The sequence below is a fragment of the Podarcis raffonei genome, chromosome 18, assembly GCF_027172205.1.
Source record: "Podarcis raffonei isolate rPodRaf1 chromosome 18, rPodRaf1.pri, whole genome shotgun sequence".
NCBI classification, from domain to species: Eukaryota; Metazoa; Chordata; class Lepidosauria; order Squamata; family Lacertidae; genus Podarcis; species Podarcis raffonei.
Genome location: NC_070619.1, coordinates 8,927,204 through 8,950,016, shown reverse-complemented (window position 1 = coordinate 8,950,016; position 22,813 = coordinate 8,927,204). Strand labels below are relative to the sequence as shown.

Genomic DNA, 22,813 nt, shown 5'->3' with positions numbered 1-22,813 from the left:
AGTCTTGCTGGTTCAAGCCTCTGTGTGTATTCTTATCAGAGTTCAATCCTACCTTTACTTTGTGAATGCCTCAATCCACCCCTGCAGGGCTGTTGTTGAGGATCAAAAGGAGCTCCCCAGGTGAAAATGGGCAGACTAATAAATAAAATAAAAATAAACAGAGGGAGACGAGTGGGTGATTGCTCCACCGCCCCTTCTTTACACCAGAGTAAAAGACACAAAACCCAGGCTGCGCTGTGGCCACGCTGCCGTCCAACACCACGCTTCCTTTCAAAGTCCATTTTATTAAATAGTTTCAAAAAACTAGGAGAAAAAACAAACTAAAAAAGAAATCACCCACACCTTGATGCTTAAAAAAAGACGCGCCCCCCGCCCCGCTTTCCCTGATTCCACAAAACCGTCATTTTCAAAATTTCATTTTGCTTTTTTGCAGAAGGACTGCCACCCCTTTCCAGAACGTCCCTCTGTAGGTTTTCGAAACTGCACAGCCAACAAGCAAACTCCTAGAGAGGCCGGGTTGGGGGGGGGGTGAGCACGCAGGTGGATGGGAAAACATCACCTAGTGGGGGGTGCGAAAGGGGGTGTCAAATGCTACAGGAAGCAGACGGTGTACAAGCGCCACCCAGTGGCACCAGGTGACACTGCAGGGCCAATCTAAGAGAGGAGACTTCTCGATCTGGACTTAACGTGGCCGATGAGATTGCAAAAATATTATCCTCGCCCCCCCCCCAAACCCATGCAACTAGAGAGCCCTTACTAAGAATCCCCTCCCCACAAATTAACATGGCCTAATAAAATAAAATAAACAGGCCCTTCCTCTAACCCCCCCCCCCACCCTCAATTCTCCGCAAAGGACTTGTCACAAGGTTCTCTCCCTGTCTTTTTTTTGCAGTCTTTCTTAACCGGGAGCAGAAGACGCCGCTGGATTAGGCCACGGCTCGGTGGGGAACGAGCCCCACCTCTCCTGTCCCTCCCAGCTTCTCCTTTTCTTAAAAAACAAACAAACCGACGACACACACACACAAAAAAACCACGCACAGCATTTTAAGCCAAATTGTAGATTTGCCAACCCTCCCTGCACACAGGCAACCCACCCCCAGCTCCAGCAGAAGCAGTGTCTCCCTTTTGAGGTAGAGTTTTTTCTTTCTTTCTTTCTGTTTCGCGTCTCAGGGCCAGAGAGGGTTTTTTTGCTTTGTTTCAGAGTCTCAGCCGGGTGGCGTCCTAGGTTCAAGTAAAAGAGTCAGATAGTTTATTGCTACTAACGGGAGCAGCAGCAGCAGGAGGCAGCGGTGGAGGGAAGGGGGGCAGAGAGGGGGCGCGGAGAAAAAGAGGGGGCTGACGAGAGTGGCGGGGTGGGGAGGTGTCCCTCGTCAAGACTCCTCGTTGCCGGAATCGTCTTCGTCACCGTAGCAGCTGTTGACCTCATCGTCCATCTCGTCGTCCTCATAGTAGTCGTCGTAGAAGAGGTCTGAGCCCTCGTCCGGCGCGGGAGTCTTGGTCTTGACGCAATACTCCGCCAGCGTCGTCGGGACCTTGACTTGGTCGCGCTCCGCATCCACCTTGGTTCCGAGGACCTGCTTCCTAGTTGGGCGATAAAAGACATTCGTTTGCAACAGGGATTCGGACGGCAGAAGAGCGTTAAGGGGGGGATCAGCTGCTGGAGCTGTGGGATATATCGTCACCGAAGCAGTCAAATGCAATGTTTCCTGTTGCCTAGACGGGATGCGGGTGGCGCTGTGGGTTAAACCACAGAGCCTAGGATTTGCCGATCGGGAGGTCGGCGGTTCGAATCCCTGGAATGGGGTGAGCTCCCGTTGCTTGGTTTTCCCAGTAGTGATGTATTAAAAAGCAGAGACGTCACCTTGCCAACAAAGGTCCGTATAGTAAAAGCTATGGTTTTCTCAGTAGTGATGTATGGAAGTGAGAGCTGGACCATAAAGAAGGCTGATCGCCGAAGAATGGATGCTTTTGAATTCTGGTGCTGGAGGAGACTCTTGAGAGTCCCATGGACTGCAAGAAGATCAAACTCATCCATTCTTAAGGAAATCAGCCCTGAGTGCTCACTGGAAGGACAGATCCTGAAGCTGAGGCTCCAAGACTTTGGCCACCTCAGGAGAAGAGAAGACTCCCTGGAAAAGACCCTGATGTTGGGAAAGATGGAGGGCAAAAGGAGAAGGGGACGATAGAGGACCAGATGGTGGGACAGTGTTCTCGAAGCTACCAGCATGAGTCTGACCAAACTGCGGGAGGCAGTGGAAAACAGGAGTGCCTGGCGTGCTCTGTTCCAGGGGTTCACGAAGAGGCGGACACGACTAAACAGCAACAACCCGTTGCTCGGTCCCTGCTCCTGCCAACCTAGCAGTTCAAAAGCACGTCAAAGTGCAAGTAGATAAATAGGTACCGCTCCGGTGGGAAGGTAAACAGCGGTTTTGTGTGCTGCTCTGGTTCGCCAGAAGCGGCTTAGTCCTGCTGGCCACACGACCCAGAAGCTGTACGCTGGCTCCCTCGGCCAGTAAAGCGAGATGAGCGCCGCAACCCCAGAGTCGGCCACGACTGGACCTAATGGTCAGGGGTCCCTTTACCTTTAGAGTGGACAGACCGGGGAATGTTGCTCCAAAGAGGGAGGACATCCTGTCACACCTGCTCTGGAGCCTCTTCCCCTTGTGTGTGACCAGGTAGATGGGCTTGACCCTAGCAGACCCTATATAAGGGCTAGTCACACAGACATCATCTTCTTTTTGCTCTTTTCCCTCCGGCTCTTAGCTAGCAGCACACGGCTCATCCTTACAGAGGATGGAAGCCACAGGGTAGAAAGTCCGAGACCTAGCTCAGACTTTCCTCTACAAATGTAACTGTAACCACAAGTTAAAGCACGGGATCAGACCAAATGGCCCACTGGGGTAAGCCAGCTGTGAATTACAGCGAGCAAGCTGGAGTCAACTCTTAGCAAGAACAGGATATGCACAGGAGTGTCAGCCTAATGAGCACAGCGATTCAACGTTTCCGAGCACAATTCAAAGTGTTGGTGCTGACCTTCAAAGCCCTAAACGGCCTCAGCCAAGTATACCTGAAGGAGCGCCTCCACCCCCATCGTCCAGCTCCGAGGGCCTTCTGGCGGTTCCCTCCCTGCGAGAAGCGAGGTTGCAGGGAACCAGGCAGAGGGCCTTCTCGGTGGTGGCGCCCGCCCTGTGGAACGCCTTCCCATCAGATGTCAAGGAAATAAACAACTATCTGACTTTTAGAAGACATCTGAAGGCAGCCCTGTTTAGGGGAGTTTTTAATGTTTGATGTTTTATCGTGTTTTTAATGTTCTGTTGGGAGCCGCCCAGAGTGGTTGGGGAAACCCAGCCAGATGGATGGGGTATAAATAATACAATTATTATTTTGATTGTGATGATTATGATTACCCAAGTTATTTTTAGGGTGGTTTGCTCCACCCCCCCAGCTGTTTATTTTCCCTTTCTTACTTAGCACCCGTCCTATGGAACGCCCTCCCATCAGATGTCATTTCTGAACTCTGGGTGCATTACTGCGCCTATGATTTCGGATTAAAACTGCAGAGTGGAAGGAAAGGAGAACCTTTTTCTGCCTCCCCACTTCTAGCTACTCTCTGAAGACCGGAGAAGAGACCCTCTTAAGAATATTAGTGGGGTGGGCAGGGAAAGGACTAGACTGTGTGAAAAACAAACATATTATTTTAGCTGCAGTTCTTTCATTTTCAGCTTTGTATTCTTCTTATAAAAAAGTGCCTAGACACTCCGTTGTTGAGCCCACAGCCTAGGTTTAAGGTGCTATTGAGCTCCTCGCTTTCATATCTCAGTTTCTAACACTGCCCACAGCCATCTGGTTGGCCACTGTGGAAAGAGGATACTTAACTAGATGGGTCACTGGCCGCATCCAGATGGTTCTTCCTATGTTGTAAGAGCCAGGGCCCTGGGCCTGAGGTCCACGACCTGTATCTTAAAGGTAAAGGTAAAGGTACCCCTGCCCGTACGGGCCAGTCTTGACAGACTCTAGGGTTGTGCGCTCATCTCACTCTATAGGCCGGGAGCCAGCGCTGTCCGCAGACACTTCCGGGTCACGTGGCCAGCGTGACAAGCTGCATCTGGCGAGCCAGTGCAGCACACGGAACGCCGTTTACCTTCCCGCTGGTAAGCGGTCCCTATTTATCTACTTGCACCCGGGGGTGCTTTCGAACTGCTAGGTTGGCAGGCGCTGGGACCGAGCAGCGGGAGCGCACCCTGCTGCGGGGATTCGAACCGCCGACCTTTCGATCGGCAAGTCCTAGGCGCTGAGGCTTTAACCCACAGCGCCACCCGCGTCCCTTATCTTAGGTCCCTCCTTATCCCGGTCACCCTCCTTTTGAGGGCAGGCTCCAGTTTTCTCAGTAACCTCCTGAAAAACGCCCAGAATGATTCCGGTCTGCAAGCTCCAGCCTGATCAGCAAAGACCGGAGCACATCGATGGCACCCAGTTACCCAGAGAGACGGGCTTTTCCCACCAACCTGATGATGTCTGTGTATTCCTGATCCTTTCCTTTGCTCTCTTTCCACTTCCTGTACATCACGGAAGCGTCGACGTTGGCCGGAGAGAATGTGTTGGGTTCGTTGAGCAGCGAGATCACGCTGAGGAGAATCGTCCTGTGGGTGGGAAGGAAAAGCAAATGACAAGGTGAGGGCGGAAGAGGCGGCAGGAACTCACTGGTGTCGCTGCTGCTGAAACGAGTTATAGTTACAGTGGTGCCCCGCAAGACGAATGCCTCGCAAGACGAAAAACTCGCTAGACGAAAGGGTTTTCCGTTTTTTGAGTCGTTCCGCAAGACGAATTTCCCTATGGGCTTGCTTCGCAAGACGAAACGCCTTGCGAGTTCTTGCGAGTTTGTTTCCTTTTTCTTAAAGCCGCTAAGCCGTTAATAGCCCCTAAGCCGCTAATAGCCGTGCTTCGCAAGACGAAAAAAACCGCAAGACGAAGAGACTCGCGGAACGGATTAATTTCGTCTTGCGAGGCACCACTGTATAGGAAAGAAGGAGACCTTAATGGCCGCTGTGAGAAGCAGGAGGAGGTGGGGCTTTGGCCCGAGTCAACAGCGCCAGAAATTAGCCCGGCGCATTCTGCTACTAGTGTGGGTCCAGTTGCGAAGACGTGGAGATTTCTGGGGGCCAGGTTAGCAACCAGTTTAAAAATCTCTGCCTCAGACTATAGTTAATACAGACATAGCTTGGCTACCAAACGGTTTAGTTGCTGAACAAATCGGCTCCCAAACACCGCAAACCCAGAAGTAAGTGTTCCGGTTTGCGAACATTTTTCGGAAGTCGAACTTCCGAGTGCAGGAACCTCCTGCAGCCAACCGGCAGCCGTGCCTCGGTTTTCGAATGGTTTCGGGAATCGAACAGACGCCCAGAACGTATAATGTTTGATAACCAAGGCACGACTGTATCATTTTCCGCTTCCAGTGGGTGTGCTTCTCCTCCTTGCATGCTGGGCCCAGTGAATTGTTGTAAGAGCAAGCTACAGTCAAGCAACGCAGTTGAGATCATAGAACTGTAGCGTTGGAAGGGAACCCAAATGTCATCTAGTCCAACCCCCTGGTGAATAGACATTCCACTGTGGCGATTGTAACCTAGGTTTAAGGCGCCACTGGGCACTAGCTTATACCTCTGTGTTTCTAACACTGAACCGGACTCAAAGGTTCCGATGGAAGCCAGAATCCTTAATTTATAAAGGTTCCAAAATATCTAAACAGAACCCCAGAGTCCTTTAAATTCAGCAAATGTTGGGCGTCGAGGGCATTTTCCAGCCAAGGAATGCACACACCAGATAGTTTACTCTTTATTGTTGAAGACAAACAGAGTCGGTTCTATAGGTCCACATAGCTCCACCCCCCAATCTGGCGTCCGGGCATAATGCAAAATTAGAGACAGCCAATCAGAGCAACGATACAGTTGACGGGTAGAGGTTCAACAACTCCCAGGACAGAGGAATATGGCCACTGGCTGCAGAAATATCCACCGGATTGCCCTGCCTCCCTGCTAGGCAAGCTTAAAGGTTTTGACCTTTAAAGCCCTTCACGGCCTAGGACCCTCGTACCTACGGGACCGCCTCTCCCAGTATGCCCCACGGAGAGCCTCAAGGTCCATAAATAGCAACACCCTAGTGGTCCCGGGCCCTAAGGAAGTTAGATTGGCTTCAACCAGAGCCAGGGCCTTTTCAACACTGGCGCCGGCCTGGTGGAACGCTCTGCCTCATGAGACCAGGGCCCTGCAGGATCTGATTTCTTTCCGCAGGGCCTGTAAGACAGAGTTGATCCGCCTGGCCTTTGGCTTGGAGCCAATTTGATTCCCTCTCCCTCTTTCCTTTTTCCTTTCTCCTCCTGCGATGAGGCTGCATTTTAAAATTTCAATGTTTCAATATTTTAATGTTGTGTTTTCATCTTGTTTTTAAGTTGTATTCATTCAACTTGTTTTTATTACTGCTTGTGAGCCGCCCTGAGCCCGGCGTTGGCTGTGGAGGGCGGGGTATAAATAAAAATTATTATTATTATTATTATTATTATTATTATTATTATTATTAAATTCAATCACTTAAATCAGTCACCTGCAAATGTGACTGCCTCACTTTGCCCATGATGGGAGGGCTGGGCAACCTTATGACGACAGACTAGGGACGGCGTAACTGCCGCTCAGGCCTCACCTCACGTTCTGCGTGGGATTCCATCTTTCCGAAGGCAGCTCTCCACTCTGCGGGTCATCCACCGGAGGGTGTAGGATGGAAATGCAAACGTCCCCGGTCTGAAAGATGGATATACCATTATTTTTTCCATGTACGAGAAGACCCCTATCTTCTTGAACGCCGAATTAAGAAATTGATATTGTTTGCAGAGGTTGTCCAAAGTTAAAAGGGTAAAGGGACCCCTGACCATTAGGTCCAGTCTGTTGGGATACTGCCAGGGAGATAAAGTCCATCTGAGCCCCCAAGCTCCTGCCGGACGATCCATCGATCTCCCGTAGACAGGCAATATCAGCAATCAGCGACACGAAGCCTCAAGAATAGATTGCCACATTCTTGGACTGGTGCACACTCTATCAGCAGAATTCACACAGCAAAAGATGCACAGCAGGAGAGCATATTTACAGTTTATTCAGCGTTGGTCAGAACAAAGAAACCATGACCGTCTGCTCCGGCTGCTCAGGCAAACAAGAAAGAAAACGAAAGCAACGACACAACATAAACATCCTGTGAACAGGAAATACGCAGGCTGTGACACAAACATCCTGCTCCCTTTTAAGGTGGAACGGAAATATCCTAACACAGTCGTGGCCGACTCTGGGGTTGCGGCGCTCATCTCGCTTTACTGGCCGATGGAGCCAGGACTAAGCTGCTCCTGGCGAACCAGAGCAGCGCACAGAAACGCCATTTACCTTCCCGCCTGAGCGGTACCTATTTATCTACTTGCACTTTGACGTGCTTTTGAACTGCTAGGTTGGCAGGAGGCAGGGACCGAGCAACGGGAGCTCACCCCATCGCGGGGATTCGAACTGCCGACCTTCTGATCGGCAAGTTCTAGGCTCTGTGGTTTAACCCACAGCGCCACCCGTGTCCCTTACGTTCAAAGTTAGGGCTGCCATATTTCAAGAGCCCGAGAACCGACCCCTGTTCATCACCATTCGTATACAGTGGTGCCTCTAGCTGTGGAGTTAATGCCGTTTGCACCCCGAATAGTCTGCAACTAGAGCGCCTCTTCCGCGCATGTGCGCAGCGCGATCAAGCACGTGTGCAAAAATCGCTTCTGTGCATGCGGCGAACCCGGAAGTAAACACGTCTGGGCTTGCTGCGGTCATAACCCGAAAGTCGGAATGCAACATAATAATAATAATAATAATAATAATAATAATAATAATAATAATAATATATATTATTTATACCCCGCCCATCTGGCTGGGTCTCCCCAGCCACTCTGGGCGGCTTCCAACTGAATATTAAAAACAGTACAGCATCAAACATTAAAAGCTTCCCTAAAGAGGGCTGCCTTCAGTTGTCTTTTAAAAATAAAATAGTTGTTTATTGCTTTGACATCTGCTGGGAGGGCGTTCCACAGGGCAGGCGCCACTACTGAGAAGGCCCTCTGCCTGGTTCCCTGTAACCTTACTTCTCACAATGAGGTATGACTGCATAAGATGACCCCCAATTTTTGATTGAAAAAAACAAATAAATCGTCTTATATGAGGAAAAATAGTGTGTCCGTTGGGGGTGGGCAGACGGAGTCTGTTGCCCACATTCCAGGGCATCACAGCAAGTCACCCCAGCTCGACGCCCATGTCCCACTGTGCCACCATACCTCGTATATGTTTGGATGCCACATTTTGGTCAGGAAACGGAAGGTGGGTGGTGAATAAGGGTAGTCGATAGGGAATCGGAGACGAGCCTGCGGAGAACAGAGAACGGGAGAGGTGTCAGCGGTTGGGGAAGCAGCAATGAACAAGTAGGTTACAATTGCAACTGGCCTGCCCTGCGCCCAACTGCACCGGTTGCCAATGGGTTTCTGGGCCCAATTCAAAGCGCTGGCACACATTCTGCTCATGTAAAAACACCAGGCAGGCCCCACAAATATCCCAGAGATGCATTTTATATACTGTATTTTTTGCTCTATAAGACTCACTTTCCCCCTCCTAAAAAGTAAGGGGGAATGTGTGTGCGTCTTATGGAGCGAATGCAGGCTGCGCAGCTATCCCAGAACCAGAACAGCAAGAGGGGTTGCTGCTTTCACTGCGCAGCAATCCCTCTTGCTGTTCTGGCTTCTGAGATTCAGAATATTTTTTTCCTTGTTTTCCTTCTCCAAAAACTAGGTGCGTCTTGTGGTCTGGTGCGTCTTATAGAGCGAAAAACACGGTAAAAGAAGGCGATTGGGCTGGATCCGGCCCCTGAGCCTTAGTTTGTCTACCCATGCTCTACGCCGTCACAACTGGATCTGCCCCAGTAGCAAAACACGCCTGGCGAATTTTTAGACGCCGCAACCAAGTGCAAACGAATGTGAAATTCAGCACACAGTCGTGCCAAAAGTTTCCAGGTTCTTGCCTGAGAGTCTCCAGGAACAACCCAGTTTCCCCAGAGGAGTAACGTCGCTGCCCAGCGCGCTTGCGAACGTTCCATGACATCACAGCAACTCAGCCAATGGCTGGGGAAGGCTCCTGGACACGTGGCACCTCCCAGACCCAAGACCCGTCCCTTCCTCTCATAGGCAGTCCCGTTTGTGTTGTGCGCACAGCTGAGTCACGCACGGCAACCATCGGCACAGACACTCCCTGCCTCGACTTCCTCCGAAGCCGCCCTGATGTTTGGAGGTTTTGAGGCCCACCCAGGTTTGCCTCGGCCGCGACAGCATGCATCCTGCCTGGGCTCGTCGGGAGCGCTTTCCCTGCGCCAACCAAGAGCTGCCTCCGGGCAAGCAAGCTTTTGCTGATTTTCAGAAAGAGACAAGAGAAAGAAAGAGACAAGAGAAAGCACATCTTGGGGCTGAGCTGAGCTGCAGAATGTTGCCAGACACAAATAGGAGAAGTCAGAGGGTCTGGCTAGGGTCCAGGAGGCTGTGATTCAAATCCCTGCTCGGCCACGAAGCTCTTGGGCCAAGCATAGCCTCTCAGCCCAGGCAACCTCACAGGGTTGTTGTGAGGCTAAAAATCGAGGTGAGTCATGTATAGCTCCTTGGAACATGGGTAGGCAAACTAAGGCCCGGGGGCCGGATTCAGCCCAATCACCTTATAAATCCGGCTGCGGACGGACCGGGAATTCATGTATTTTTACATGAGTAGAATGTGTCCCTTTATTTAAAAGGCATCTCTGTGTTTAATAATAATAATACAGTGGTACCTCGCCAGACGAATGCCTCGCAAGACGGAAAACTCACAAGAAGAAAGAGTTTTCCGTTTTTCGAGGTGCTTCGCCAGGCGAATTTCCCTATGGGCTTGCTTCGCAAGAAGAAAGCCCATAGGGAAATCTCTGGGGACCTCTTTTAAAATGCTGGCGGTCGGGAGCAAAGACTTTTGCCCACCGCCGGCCTTCAGAAGAGGTCCTGGACCTCTTCTGAAGGCCGGCGGGGGGCAAAAGTCTTTGCTCCCCCCCGCCTGCCTTCCCGGGACAGCGGAGACTTCTCCGCTGTCCCTGGCAATCTTAAAATGCTGGCGGGCAGCAGCGAAACCTTTGCTGCCGCCCGCCAGCAAAGCCCTCCTGTCCCCGGAGCTTGCGGGGCGGGAGGTGGGGAGAAGGGCTTTTCTTCCCACCGCCAGCCTTCAGAACAGCCTTCTGAAGGCTGGCGGTGGGAAGAAAAGCCCTTGTCCCCCCCCCAGCCGTCAGAAGAGGTCGGGGGACAGACTGTCCCCGGACCTGGTCTGAAGGCAGTTTCCATAGGAACGCATTGATTGATTTTCAATGCATTCCTATGGGAAACCGTGCTTCGCAAGACAAAAAACTCGCAAGAAGAAAAAACTCGCGGAACGAATTAATTTCGTCTTGCGAGGTACCACTGTAATAATAATAATAATAATCGTAGTAGTAGTAGTAATAATAATAATAATATATTTATACCCTGCCCATCTGGCTGGGCTTCCCCAGCCACTCTGGGTGGCTTCCAACAAAATATTAAAATACAATAGTCCATCAAACATTAAAAGCTTTTGGATGTCTTCTAAAAGTCTGGTAGTTGTTTTTCTCTTTTACATCTAACAGTAGTGCGTTCCACAGGGCAGGTGCCACCACCGAGAAGGCCCTAATTCGACTGTACATGAAAAAATATGTTGTCCTTCCTTTGATCTGTCCTAAATTCCCCAGCATTCAGCATTCATAACACTTTCTAGTGTTATGGCGAGGGATAACTTTCTCTTCCAGCTTTCCCCAATGTCATGCATCACTTTAGAAACGTCTTTCTCGCTTTTCAAAAGTCCCAAATGCTGCAACTTTTCCCACAGAGAAGGTATGTTTCGTCATCAGACCTGGAGCATTCCCTCCGGGGGAAGGGAGGCCAATAGAACAGCCTCCATCTGAAAAACCGGTGCGAGAACAAAAGGTGTTATTCCGCTAACCTTCTCCTCTGTTTGATTTTTGTCTGCGTGGCTTTCCCCCGCATTGTTCTGGGCAGGGGGTCATGTGACATAGCAAGCGACCAATGGGCTTCCACCTGAACTACAAAGCTGAGTATCTTTTATTTATCTCATTCCAGCAATGGTGGAACTGCCCTCAAAGTAGAGATGGGTGAACCTGCCCATTTTTGTTTAAGTCAGCAATGCCTAGGCAACACAATGACCAAAAGGGTAAAGGTAAAGGGACCCCTGACCATTAGGTCCAGTCGTGGCCAACTCTGGGGTTGTGGCGCTCATCTCGCTTTATTGGCCGAGGGAGCCGGCGTTCAGCTTCCGGGTCATGTGGCCAGCAGGACTAAGCCGCTTCTGGCGAACCAGAGCAGCGCACAGAAATGCCATTTACCTTCCCGCCAGAGTGGTACCTATTTATCTACTTGCACTTTGACGTGCTTTCGAACTGCTAGGTGGGCAGGAGCAGGGACCAAGCAACGGGAGCTCACCCCGTCGCGGGGATTCAAACCACCAACCTTCTGATCAGCAAGTCCTAGGCCAGGGGTCTGCAACCCTTAAGACAAAAAGAACCACTTGGATCCATTTCTGAAGAAAAAAAACTGGGAGCTGCAAAACCATTGCGACATTTAAAACAAATATATCTCTGGACCCGCGATTTGACAGTGGGCGGGAAGGTGACGTCAGGATGGTGCGTGACTAACGCACGTACCGCCCCATGCGACGTCACAGCCAGTACAGCGCCCGCCACAGTGGAGAGTGCCGGGGCGCACAATGCGCCTCCTCCCCTTGCTAGTATCCGCCCCGGAGCCGTGGCAAAGGTGTAAAAGAGCCACATGCGGCTCCGGAGCCGCGGGTTGCAGACCCTTGTCCTAGGCTCTGTGGTTTAACCCACACCGCCACCCGTGTCCCTATGTCGTAAGGTAGCTAACCAATACCATGTAAATAACTTTGCTAGGAACTCTTAAACAATGCAAAACTCCAACAGGCTTGCTTCTGAGCCGGCAGGCATAGGACTGAAACTCATGTTATTGTTGCTTGATATTATCATCTACGCGACGAAACAAGAGGTGTCATCCCCATATGCTGGTGTCATCCGGTTGCGAGCCCTAGGGCTTGGGTTTTAGGAGATCTGCCAAGATACAACAAACTCCAACCACCTGATCTCAGCCAACTCACAATCTGACTCACGACAGGTTTGTCGGGGAAGAGGCACAAAAGGGCAGATGGACAGGAACCTCAAAGTTGCAAAACAGGCTCATAAACCGACCCGAAGTAGATTCCCGGGCCAAAACTGGCTTAGAGGAAGCAGCTCGTTTGTTTATTTCCTGTGGATCTCGATGACCTACTAAACGTACACCCAGGAAGAAGGAAAAAACAAGCCTCTGCCCAGTTTTCTGCAAGGGGTGAATTAAAGGTAAAGGTAAATGGACACCTCACCATTAGGTCCAGTCGCGGCCGACTCTGGGGTTGCAGCGCTCATCTCGCTTTACTGGCCGAGGGAGCTGGTGTACAGCTTCCGGGTCATGTGGCCAGCATGGCGAACCAGAGCAGCGCACGGAAACGCCGTTTACCTTCCCGCCGGAGCAGTACCTATTTATCTACTTGCACTTTGACATGCTTTCGAACTGTGAGGTTGACAGGAGCAGGGATCCGAAGGTTGGCGGTTTGAGTCCCCGCGACGGGGTGAGCTCATGTTGCTCTGTCCCAGCTCCTGCCAACCTAGCAGTTCGAAAGCATGCCAGCGCAAGTAGATAAAACCACTCTGGCGGGAAGGTAAACAGCGTTTCCGTGCGCTCTGGTTTCCATCACGGTGTCCCGTTGCACCAGAAGTGGTTTAGTCCTGCTGGTCATACGACCCGGAAAACTATCTGCGGACAAACGCCGGCTCCCTCGGCCTGAAAGCGAGATGAGCGCCACAACCCCCTAGTCGACTGAACCATCCAGGGGTCCTTTACCTTTACTTGTGACAACAGCGAGGAAGCCTCGTTCTACCTGTAGTGACTCCAGTAAAGTAAAGGGACCCCTGACCATTAGGTCCAGTCGTGGCCGACTCTGGGGTTGCGGCACTCATCTCGCTTTATCGGCCGTGGGAGCCGGCGTACAGCTTCCAGGTCATGTGGCCAGCAGGACTAAGCTGCTTCTGGCGAACCAGAGCAGCGCACGGAAACGCCGTTTACCTTCCCGCCAGAACGGTACCTATTTATCTACTTGCAATTTGACATGCTTTTGAACTGCTAGGTTGGCAGGAGCAGGGACCGAGCAATGGGAGCTCACCCCGTCGCCGGGATTCGAACCGCCAACCTTCTGATCGGCAAGCCCTAGGCTCTGTGGTTTAACCCTTTACTGTTTACCGTTCTACTTCTATATTTGAATGGGCCTTCAATACTGGTTAAGTAACTAGCTCTGTTTTACTGAGATTGCTGGAGGTGTGGCGCTCATCTTGCTTTATTGGCCGAGGGAGCCGGTGTACAGCTTCTGGGTCATGTGGCGAGCAGGACTAAGCCGCTTCTGGCGAACCAGAGCAGCGCACGGAAACATCGTTTACCTTCCTTGGTAGGAGTTTTCTAGTAAGTTTTTATGCGAAAGACGTTGATGAGGGAATGGAGAAAATCAGGGTTTTTATAAATATGTGGCTTTGCAGATCGTTTCTAAAACGAGTTCTAAGCAGTGATTATTAATTCTTGTCTTCTCTTTTTTTTCCCTGTAGAAAAGGCCCCTGAGTAAGGCCTTTAGGGGTTGAATCATGTTGGGACACTAACAAAAAGCAATGACTCTTCAGGAACCGTGAAACGGATCTCCATTTTTGGCATTGCCATGGGGTACTTCCTGTTATATACCTATTATTTAGGTCACCTTGGAAGGCGAGAAAACCAGGCTTCGCAACACATCCTTGAGTACCCAAGGGACTGCTTATTATTAGAGTTTGAAATTGAAATACTTAGAATAGGAATTCACAGAAACATACTTGGCAGGGATCCATGCCATGGTTTGGCAGCCCCAAAGTCTGTTTACCTCTATACTGGCACACTTTATAGTTCCTACACTTAATATATTTCCCATCTGGATATTCACTTCACAGCGTGTGGCTATTTACAACACTGTTCATATTTAGACATTTCTATATTTACCTTTGGACTCGGGTGGCGCTGTGGGTTAAACCACAGAGCCTAGGACTTGCCGATCAGAAGGTCGGTGGTTCGAATCCCCGCAATGACGGGGTGAGCTCCCGTTGCTCGGTCCCTGCTCCTGCCAACCTAGCAGTTCGAAAGCACGTCAAAGCGCAAATAGATAAATAGGTACCACTCCGGCGGGAAGGTAAACGGCGTTTCCGTGCGCTGCTCTGGTTCGCCAGAAGCAGCTTAGTCCTGCTGGCCACATGACCCGGAAGCTGTACGCCGGCTCCCTCGGCCACTAAAGCGAGATGAGCGTTGCAACCCCAGAGTCGGTCACGACTGGACCTAATGGTCAGGGGTCCCTTTACCTTTACTGTTTACCGTTCTACTTCTATATTTGAATGGGCCTTCAATACTGGTTAAGCAACTAGCTCTGTTTTCTGCTTTTCCCCCTTTCCATTCTGCGTATCAGGTGCGAAATCGCTTCGCCGGACAGCAACCTTTTAAATTATTTTATGAATGGAATTGCCTAACCGTTTTTACATACAGTTTTAAAGAAAAAGAAATAAAAGGTCAGTGCTTTTACTGCAAAATCGCTTTGAGGTTGTTCGTGAGAAGTTGATCGCAAACGGAACAAAATAAATAAATAAAATAAAACCGATCCTGCGCCTTTGTTGTTTTTAATGGTGAGGGTTAATGTTTGTTTATTTTTAATGAATATTTTCGTACACTGCCTGGAAGGCTCACAGGGTGGGAAAACAGCCTAGATGTTTTAATCATGTGCATAAAATATATCTCCTATTTATGCAATCAACTCTGTACTCACGTGCTTCCTGTTTGGATTATTTACGTGCCTTTTCATTTATGGGGATAACCGCCACTCCTGTTTAGCTATGCCGACACCTAGTTCAGTGTCCCAGGAAGAAGCTCGTTTCTGAATGTTGCTTGCTGGGAAAGGAGATTCCGACTAAACACTAGGAAGAAATTACCGTATTTTTCGCCCTATAGGGTGCACTGGCCCATAGGGCGCACCTCGTTCTTTTTGGGGGGGGGAATGAATAATTTTAAAAAATATTCCCCCCCCAGCCCCCAGAACAGGCTGCTATCCGCAAGCCTTGCGAGCCTCTGGAGGGTGCCCCGTGCTTCGGGCTGCTGCCCGCAAGCCTTGCGAGCCCGGCGGCAACTCCCGCCGGGCTTGCAAGGCTTGCGAATAGCTTCCTGAAGCCTGGAGAGCGAGAGGGGTTGGTGCGCACCGACCCCTCTCTCTCTCCAGGCTTCAGCGAAAGCCTGCATTTGCCCCACAGGACGCAGACACATTTCCTCTTCATTTTTGGAGGGGGGAAAGTGCATCCTATAGGGCGAAAAATACGGTACCTGGTGGTAAAAGCTGGAACATTAGTGGACTGTCCCTCATTGGGGTTTTTTAAAGCAGATTCCTGCATTGCAGAGGGGTCAGACTAGATGACCCGCAGGGTCCCTTCCAACTATATGAATCACAAGTGGGGAGAGTTAATGTTGCACTCAGGTCCTGCTTGGGGGCATCTGGGCGGCCAATATGAGGACAGGAAGCTGGACTAAAAAGGGCCAATTGTCTGATGCTGGAAGCCTCTTCTTATAAACTTTGTTTTTACTTCTACGTACCTATAGAGCCATGCAGGATGTGTTGACTCAGAAGTCAGCCTACTGTATTCACCAGGGCAGCCTTCCAGGAAAGCAGGCAGAGGACTGCAACCTTAGCACTTAAGATGTTTTAAAATTAACCTCTGTCAACATTGGGCACTGCTGTGGAACACTGGGCTTTCTCAAGTTCAAGATTTTGGTACTAACTCATAAGGCCCTATGGGACACGGGAGGCGCTGTGGGTTAAACCACAGAGCCTTGGGCTTCCCAATCAGAAGGTCGGCGGTTCGAATCCCCGCAATGACGGGGTGAGCTCCCGTTGCTCGGTCCCTGCTCCTGCCAACCTAGCAGTACGAAAGCACAGCAAAGCGCAAATAGATAAATAGGTACCGCTCTGGCAGGAAGGTAAATGGCGTTTCCGTGCGCTGCTCTGGTTCGCCAGAAGCAGCTTAGTCCTGCTGGCCACGTGACCTGGAAGCTGTACGCCGGCTCCCTCGGCCAATAAAGCAAGATGAGTGCCACAACAACATGTCGGCCACGACTGGACCTAATGGTCAGGGGTCCCTTTACCTTTACCTTAGTGTTGGAAAACTGCTACAATGAGTTATATGGAAACTCAGCCAGGGGGATTTGAGGAAGTCACCCAACAATGATAACAAAAATGGGATTATAATAGTTAAACGTTTTTCTGTTTTTTCTTTTTTCTTTGTCTGTTGTTACATTTGTTATAATATTGGAAAATCAATAAAAAAAATTGGGGGGGGAGTGTTGCTGACCTCCCCACCCCTGCCCCAAATGGTGACTAGATATTCTGTTTTGGCGTTCAAAATCCAGGTCCTAGGAGCCATTTGGCTCCTAGTTTTTCTATACCAGTTTCTAACACTGCTTAGACATTGAGTTCCATCCCCAGGGTCTTCTGGCAGTTCCCAAACTGTGAGGTTGCAGGGAAACAGGTGGAGGACCTTCTCGGTGGTGGCACCAGCCCTATGGAATGCCCTTCCATCAGATGTCAAACAGATAAGCAACTATACAACATTTAGAAGACATCTGAAAGCAGCCCTGGATAGGGAAGTTTTTAACGTTTGCTGTTTTATTATGTTTTTAAATTGTGTTGAAGCTGCCCAGAATGGCTGAGGCCACCCAGGCAGATGAGTCAAGGCAGGTGGGTTAATAATTATTACTATCTGCACTTTCCGGAAACAATTAAATACCTTTCTGTTTTGGCAGGCTTTTCCAGCTGAGTGAAAGAGCCTTTGACTTAGGTGCCCTTTTGTGTAGTTTTCAAACCTGTGGCTACTGGCTGTTGTTGTTTTTTGTTTACTGTTTTTAAAGCTATTTTTAGTTGTCTTTATGGCATGCCTGCGAATCGCCTTGACGCGCATGTAAAAGCAAATTTATAAATAACAGCAATAAAATACACTTATGCATATTGACTCGGAAATAAGACTTATCAAGCATTTCCTTTTAGTGTACATACATTAGAATTATTTGCATATATTTATAAGGTTATAGCTGGGGGCATGGGAATCATATGCAGAGCTGACCCGGTGAAACGATGCTAACCCTGAATTAAGTTCATCACGACTTAACCTGATTTCAGTGAGTATCCACCAAGGTGGATTCAGCCAGATACAGGCTCACTGAAATTAATCGACCTAAATTAGCCTTGTTCGTTAATTTCAATAGCTTTGACTAATGTTGGATACAACCCACAGTTAAGTGTTATACGGAGAGTCACGCTCTCGAGTAAGTTCATCACAGCTAACTGGAGACTATTCGTTTCAGCAGGTCTACTCTTGAGAATGACCTGGCCCTATTCATTAAGTTTAATGGTTCTACTCAACAGTATGACTATACCCTTAAAATTGCCATCCTATTAAGTCCTACCCCAAGCGGACCCAATTAACTTCGGCCAATTATTTTCAAATGGTCTCCTCCAAGTGTAGCCTCGTTGAACAAAACCCTAAGTTTAGAATTTATTCAGCGCTTCACTTGTAAATTTTAATAAGGAAAGGTTACAACACCCGATTTATTTACTTTTCAAGTTTAGGAAGAAGGTGAGCAAGAAGAGAGATGACTCAAGATTGTAAAAAAATTTGCATGGCATGGAGGAAGTAGACAGATATTTTTTTCCTCTCCTCCTAATGCTAGAACTCCAACGAAACTGAACAGTTGGAAGATTCAAGACAAGAAGTAATAATAATAATAATAATAATAATAATAATAATAATAATAATAATAATAAAATTATTTGTACCCCACCCATCTGGCTGGGCCTCCCCAGCCACTCTGGACGACTTCCAACAAAGATTAAAAAATACATTAAAATGGCACACATTAAAAACTTCCCTGAACAGGGCAACAGATATAGTTGCCCACATTTTGGCTTCATTTATAAAGTAAGGATCAAAAGGATAGTATAAAATTATTAACAGCAGCAATGGAAAGCTCATCAGTCATGAATACAGTCATGTTCAGATCTTATCTGCAATATTCGGATCTTCAAAAATCTGTACACTTACATCGAGCCAAACCTTTAATATGAAAATGTAAACTCAGGAGGGTATAAATTTTATCTTTCTTGTATAAGTCCATCCTAGGTTTTTGGCAGTAGGCAAGGAGGGGAAAAAACATTTTAGAACTCCTACTTACTTATAAAGGTAAAGGGACCCCTGACCATTAGGTCCAGTTGTGACAGACTCTGAGGTTGCGGCGCTCATCTCGCTTTACTGGCCGAGGGAGCCGGCGTACAGCTTCCGGGTCATGTGCCCAGCAGGACTAAGCCGCTTCTGGCAAACCAGAGCGGCGCACGGAAACGCCGTTTACCTTCCCGCCGGAGTGGTACCTATTTATCTACTTGCACTTTGACGTGCTTTCGAACTGCTAGGTTGGCAGGAGCAGGGACTGAGCAATGGGAGCTCACCTCGTCATCGCAGGGATTCGAACTGCCGACCTTCTGATCGGCAAGCCCTAGGCTCTGTGGTTTAACCCACAGTGCCACCCACGTCCCACTTACTTATACATAGGACTTATTCACCCACCAGATAGTAAACCCATGGAACTCGCTCCTGCGGAAGACAGTGGTGGCCGCAGACTTGGAGGGTTTTAAAAGAGGACTGGACAAATTCATAGAGGAATTACAATGCCTCATGGCTATGCTCTACTTCTGCAGTTGAGGCAGTATGGTTCTGAACGCCGGGTGTTGGGAACTGCAAGTGTTGCTGTTGTGTTTGTGGTTTTCCCAAAACAGGCACCTGGTTGCTCATTGTAAAAACAGGATGCTTAAATTAGATGGGACATTAGCTCTGCTAACTCACGCCGTTCTTCTGTTGCTCATAATTTTGATTTCCATGGCACTCCGCTCTGAACATGACTAACATCTCTTAGGTTAGAGATAATTTTAAGACCATTGCTTTCAAAGGGCTTAGTATAATGTAGGTTGGATACCGCCTTAAGGGATTTACTACCTTCGTTTTAAATGGAGGAGGGGAGAGAAAGGGAAAGAAGTTTATTCTCTTGTTACAAGGATGGAAATGATCCCCTCTTGCCCGTTTCAAGGCAAAGGGTCGTATCACTCCGGGTCCTACTTCAGAGTAGAGCCAAATCACAGTCACGGGAATGGGGTGGATCCTGAAAACACACACCTAAGCGTAAAGAGGGATGTCATGTGTCCAGAAACTTGTCTAAACTCCAGCAACGTCCATTAACCACAATGGCACCACAATGGCTCCACTCTGGGTATATATTGTCTTACTCCAAAGCAGGCCCACTGAAGTCAGTGGACCCAAGTCACCCTTGTTGTTTAATTTCAAGGGGTCTTGAGTAGAACTAACACTGGATAGGACTTCTCCGACACAGCAGACTAGCTGAAGTCCATGGGCCCCAAGGCAACCACGTCCTTTTACCTTCAATGGGTCTCCTCTGGTGTAGGACTAACACTGGCTAAAACCCGCCCCGCTTTAGGGCAGACTCAGTTGAGGACAGTGGTCCCAATTTAGCCACAACTGCAATGGGAACATGAAGGCAAAACTTAATACTCCAGAGTAGCCCACCATTTATTACTTTGGAGTAGGATTACAAATCATCCTGCTCCAGAGCGGAACCACTGAAATCAAGGCACACATGCCGGCCATATCCTTTTCCTTTCAGTGGGTCTCCTCTGGAGTAACACTCTCCCTGCTTTAGAGCAGAAACTCTTGGAAGCCAAAGGACCCAAATCAGCCATGTCCTTTTACTTTAAAGTGGGTTTCCTCTAGAGGAGGATTAACAATCGCCCTGCTTTAGAGTAGACACACTTTGAAGCCAAAGGACCCAAATCCGCCATATATTTTTCCTTTCAGTGGGTCTCCTCTGGAGTAAAACTCACCCTGCCTCAAAGCAGACCCTCTTGGAGGCCAAAGGACCCAACCCAGCCACTTCCTTCTACTTTCAGTGGGTCTCCTCTGGAGTAAAACTCGCCCTGCTTCACAGTATACCCTCTTGGAGGCCAAAGGACCCAAACCAGCCACTTCCTTCTACTTTCAGTGGGTCTCCTCTGGAGTAAAACTCACCCTGCCTCAAAGCAGACCCTCTTGGAGGCCAAAGGACCCAACCCAGCCACTTCCTTCTCCTTTCAGTGGGTCTCCTCTGGAGTAAAACTCGCCATGCCTCAGAATAGACCCTTTGAAGGCCAAAGGACCCAACCCAGCCACTTCCTTCTACTTTCAGTGGGTCTCCTCTGGAGTAAAACTCACCCTGCTTCAGAATAGACCCTCTTGGAGGCCAAAGGACCCAACCCAGCCACTTCCTTCTACTTTCAGTGGGTCTCCTCTGGAGTAAAACTCGCCCTGTCTCAAAGCAGACCCTCTTGGAGGCCAAAGGACCCAACCCAGCCACTTCCTTCTACTTTAAAGTGGGTCTCCTTTGGAGTAAAACTCGCCCTGCTTCACAGTAGACCCTCTTGGAGGCCAAAGGACCCAACCCAGCCACTTCCTTCTACTTTCAGTGGGTCTCCTCTGGAGTAAAACTCACCCTGCCTCAAAGCAGACCCTCTTGGAGGCCAAAGGACCCAACCCAGCCACTTCCTTCTACTTTCAGTGGGTCTCCTCTGGAGTAAAACTCGCCCTGCCTCAAAGCAGACCCTCTTGGAGGCCAAAGGACCCAACCCAGCCACTTCCTTCTACTTTCAGTGGGTCTCCTCTGGAGTAAAACTCACCCTGCTTCACAGTAGACCCTCTTGGAGGCCAAAGGACCCAACCCAGCCACTTCCTTCTACTTTCAGTGGGTCTCCTCTGGAGTAAAACTCACCCTGCCTCAAAGCAGACCCTCTTGGAGGCCAAAGGACCCAAACCAGCCACTTCCTTCTACTTTCAGTGGGTCTCCTCTGGAGTAAAACTCGCCCTGCCTCAAAGCAGACCCTCTTGGAGGCCAAAGGACCCAAACCAGCCACTTCCTTCTACTTTAAAGTGGGTCTCCTCTGGAGTAGGGCCCAGCCCCCGTGTGTGTTTCCACCCGCGATCCCCAGCCACCCCTCCGCCGTCTCACCTTGAAGTAGCCCCCCTCGTAGTGGGTATTGGGGGGCCCGAAGATGGCCACCTCCCAGTTGTAGAGGTCCCCCTCGTCCACCAGGCTGACGCGGAAACCCTCCACGGGCTCCTCCTGGAGCCCCTTCAGCTCCAGCAGAAGCGCCTTCTGAGAGCTGGGCACGGACGGCCGCGCCATGGTCGGAGGGGCGGGTAGGCCTCTGGTGAAGCCGGGGGCTCGCGTGAGCGGCGAGGCCGGGGAGGAGGAGGAGCGTGGCGGGGAGGGGGGAAAGGGCGGCGGGCGGAGGGAAGGCGCGCGGAGGGAGAAGGCCGCTGCGGACCCGAAAGAGCGCCGCGGAGGGGCTCGAGCCACTGGAACGGCGACGACAACAACAGAGAGCGCGCGCGCGGGGCCGCTTGGGAGGCGTAGTTCCTCCCCTGGAGGCAGCGGCGGCGACACGCCCTCGTCCCCGCCCATCACGCGCGGCTACCAATGAGCGGCGTCTCTGGAGGTGGGGAGAGGGCGGGACCGGAGGGTGAGGACTGCATTTCCCAGGAGGCTTTGCGAGGAGCGCCTTCCGCATGTATTGAACACACAGGCAAACAAATAAATAAGCAGGAAAGTGTCTTGTGAATTTCTCTCTTATCTATCTGTGTGTTTAATTACCTACACATTTTCAATGGCTGTTTTAAATCTTTTTTGTTTTTTACAGGCGATTTCAATGCTTTTTGTAAACTGCTCTTGAGGGTGTTTTTTTTTGCCTTTTTGGATTTTTTTTTTTAGTTTATTTATTCAAAATTAAAGCAAGACATATTATCCAAAAACATTTCCCCCCATTTTTCCTCCCGCCCCCACCCCTCCGACTTCCCTCAGTTCCAGCCTTTGGTTTCTCTAAGAATGCTGTTTTCTGCATGTTACAAAGTTGTATAGATCCTCAAACTATTTAGCTGATTATTATCAATAAAAAGTTTGTGAATGTTTATTCAAAGCCAGCCAAGGAGTCCAGTTCGCTTTGTTGCATCTTCAGATACTTTGTAAAGGGTTCCCATTCATCCTTAAAGTCACAGTTATCCTTGCCTTTTTGGAATCAAGCAGTATCTAAATTGCATGAAATGGAATTATTATCATTATCATTATTTCTTCTTCAAATCCACCTCTTCTCCAGACTAGGCTTCAAAGGCAGCTTACAAAAATTATGAAAGCCCAGATAAACTACCATCCTTTTTGCAATCAAGCAGTATATAAATAGCATGAAATGAATTATTATTATTTCGTCTAATCCACCTCTTCCCCAGACTGGGGTTCAAAGGCGTCTTACAAAAATAAGAAAGTCCAGCTAACTACAGAAAGCTTATATATATATATATATATGTATATATAAAAGATACACCTACAGAAAGCTTGTGTGTGTTCTTTTTAGTATTATCTTTTTATTATCTTCATTTTAACGATTTCCATGGTGTTTTAATACTGTTATTGTTCAATTAAAAAGTAATA

General features: G+C 49.3%; 1 protein-coding gene across 1 annotated transcript; it reads right to left on the bottom strand.

Annotated features, from left to right (window-relative positions):
* Nucleotides 1–264: 264 nt before the first annotated feature.
* CDC34 (cell division cycle 34, ubiqiutin conjugating enzyme) lies at nucleotides 265–21,701 on the bottom strand. Its single transcript, XM_053372788.1, has 5 exons — nucleotides 21,338–21,701; nucleotides 8,336–8,422; nucleotides 6,691–6,788; nucleotides 4,506–4,640; nucleotides 265–1,581 (listed from the first exon to the last, which is right to left on the bottom strand). Exons 1-5 carry the CDS (start codon nucleotides 21,512–21,514, stop codon nucleotides 1,371–1,373), a joined length of 708 nt encoding a protein of 235 aa, XP_053228763.1. The 5' UTR covers nucleotides 21,515–21,701; the 3' UTR covers nucleotides 265–1,370.
* Nucleotides 21,702–22,813: the final 1,112 nt, after the last annotated feature.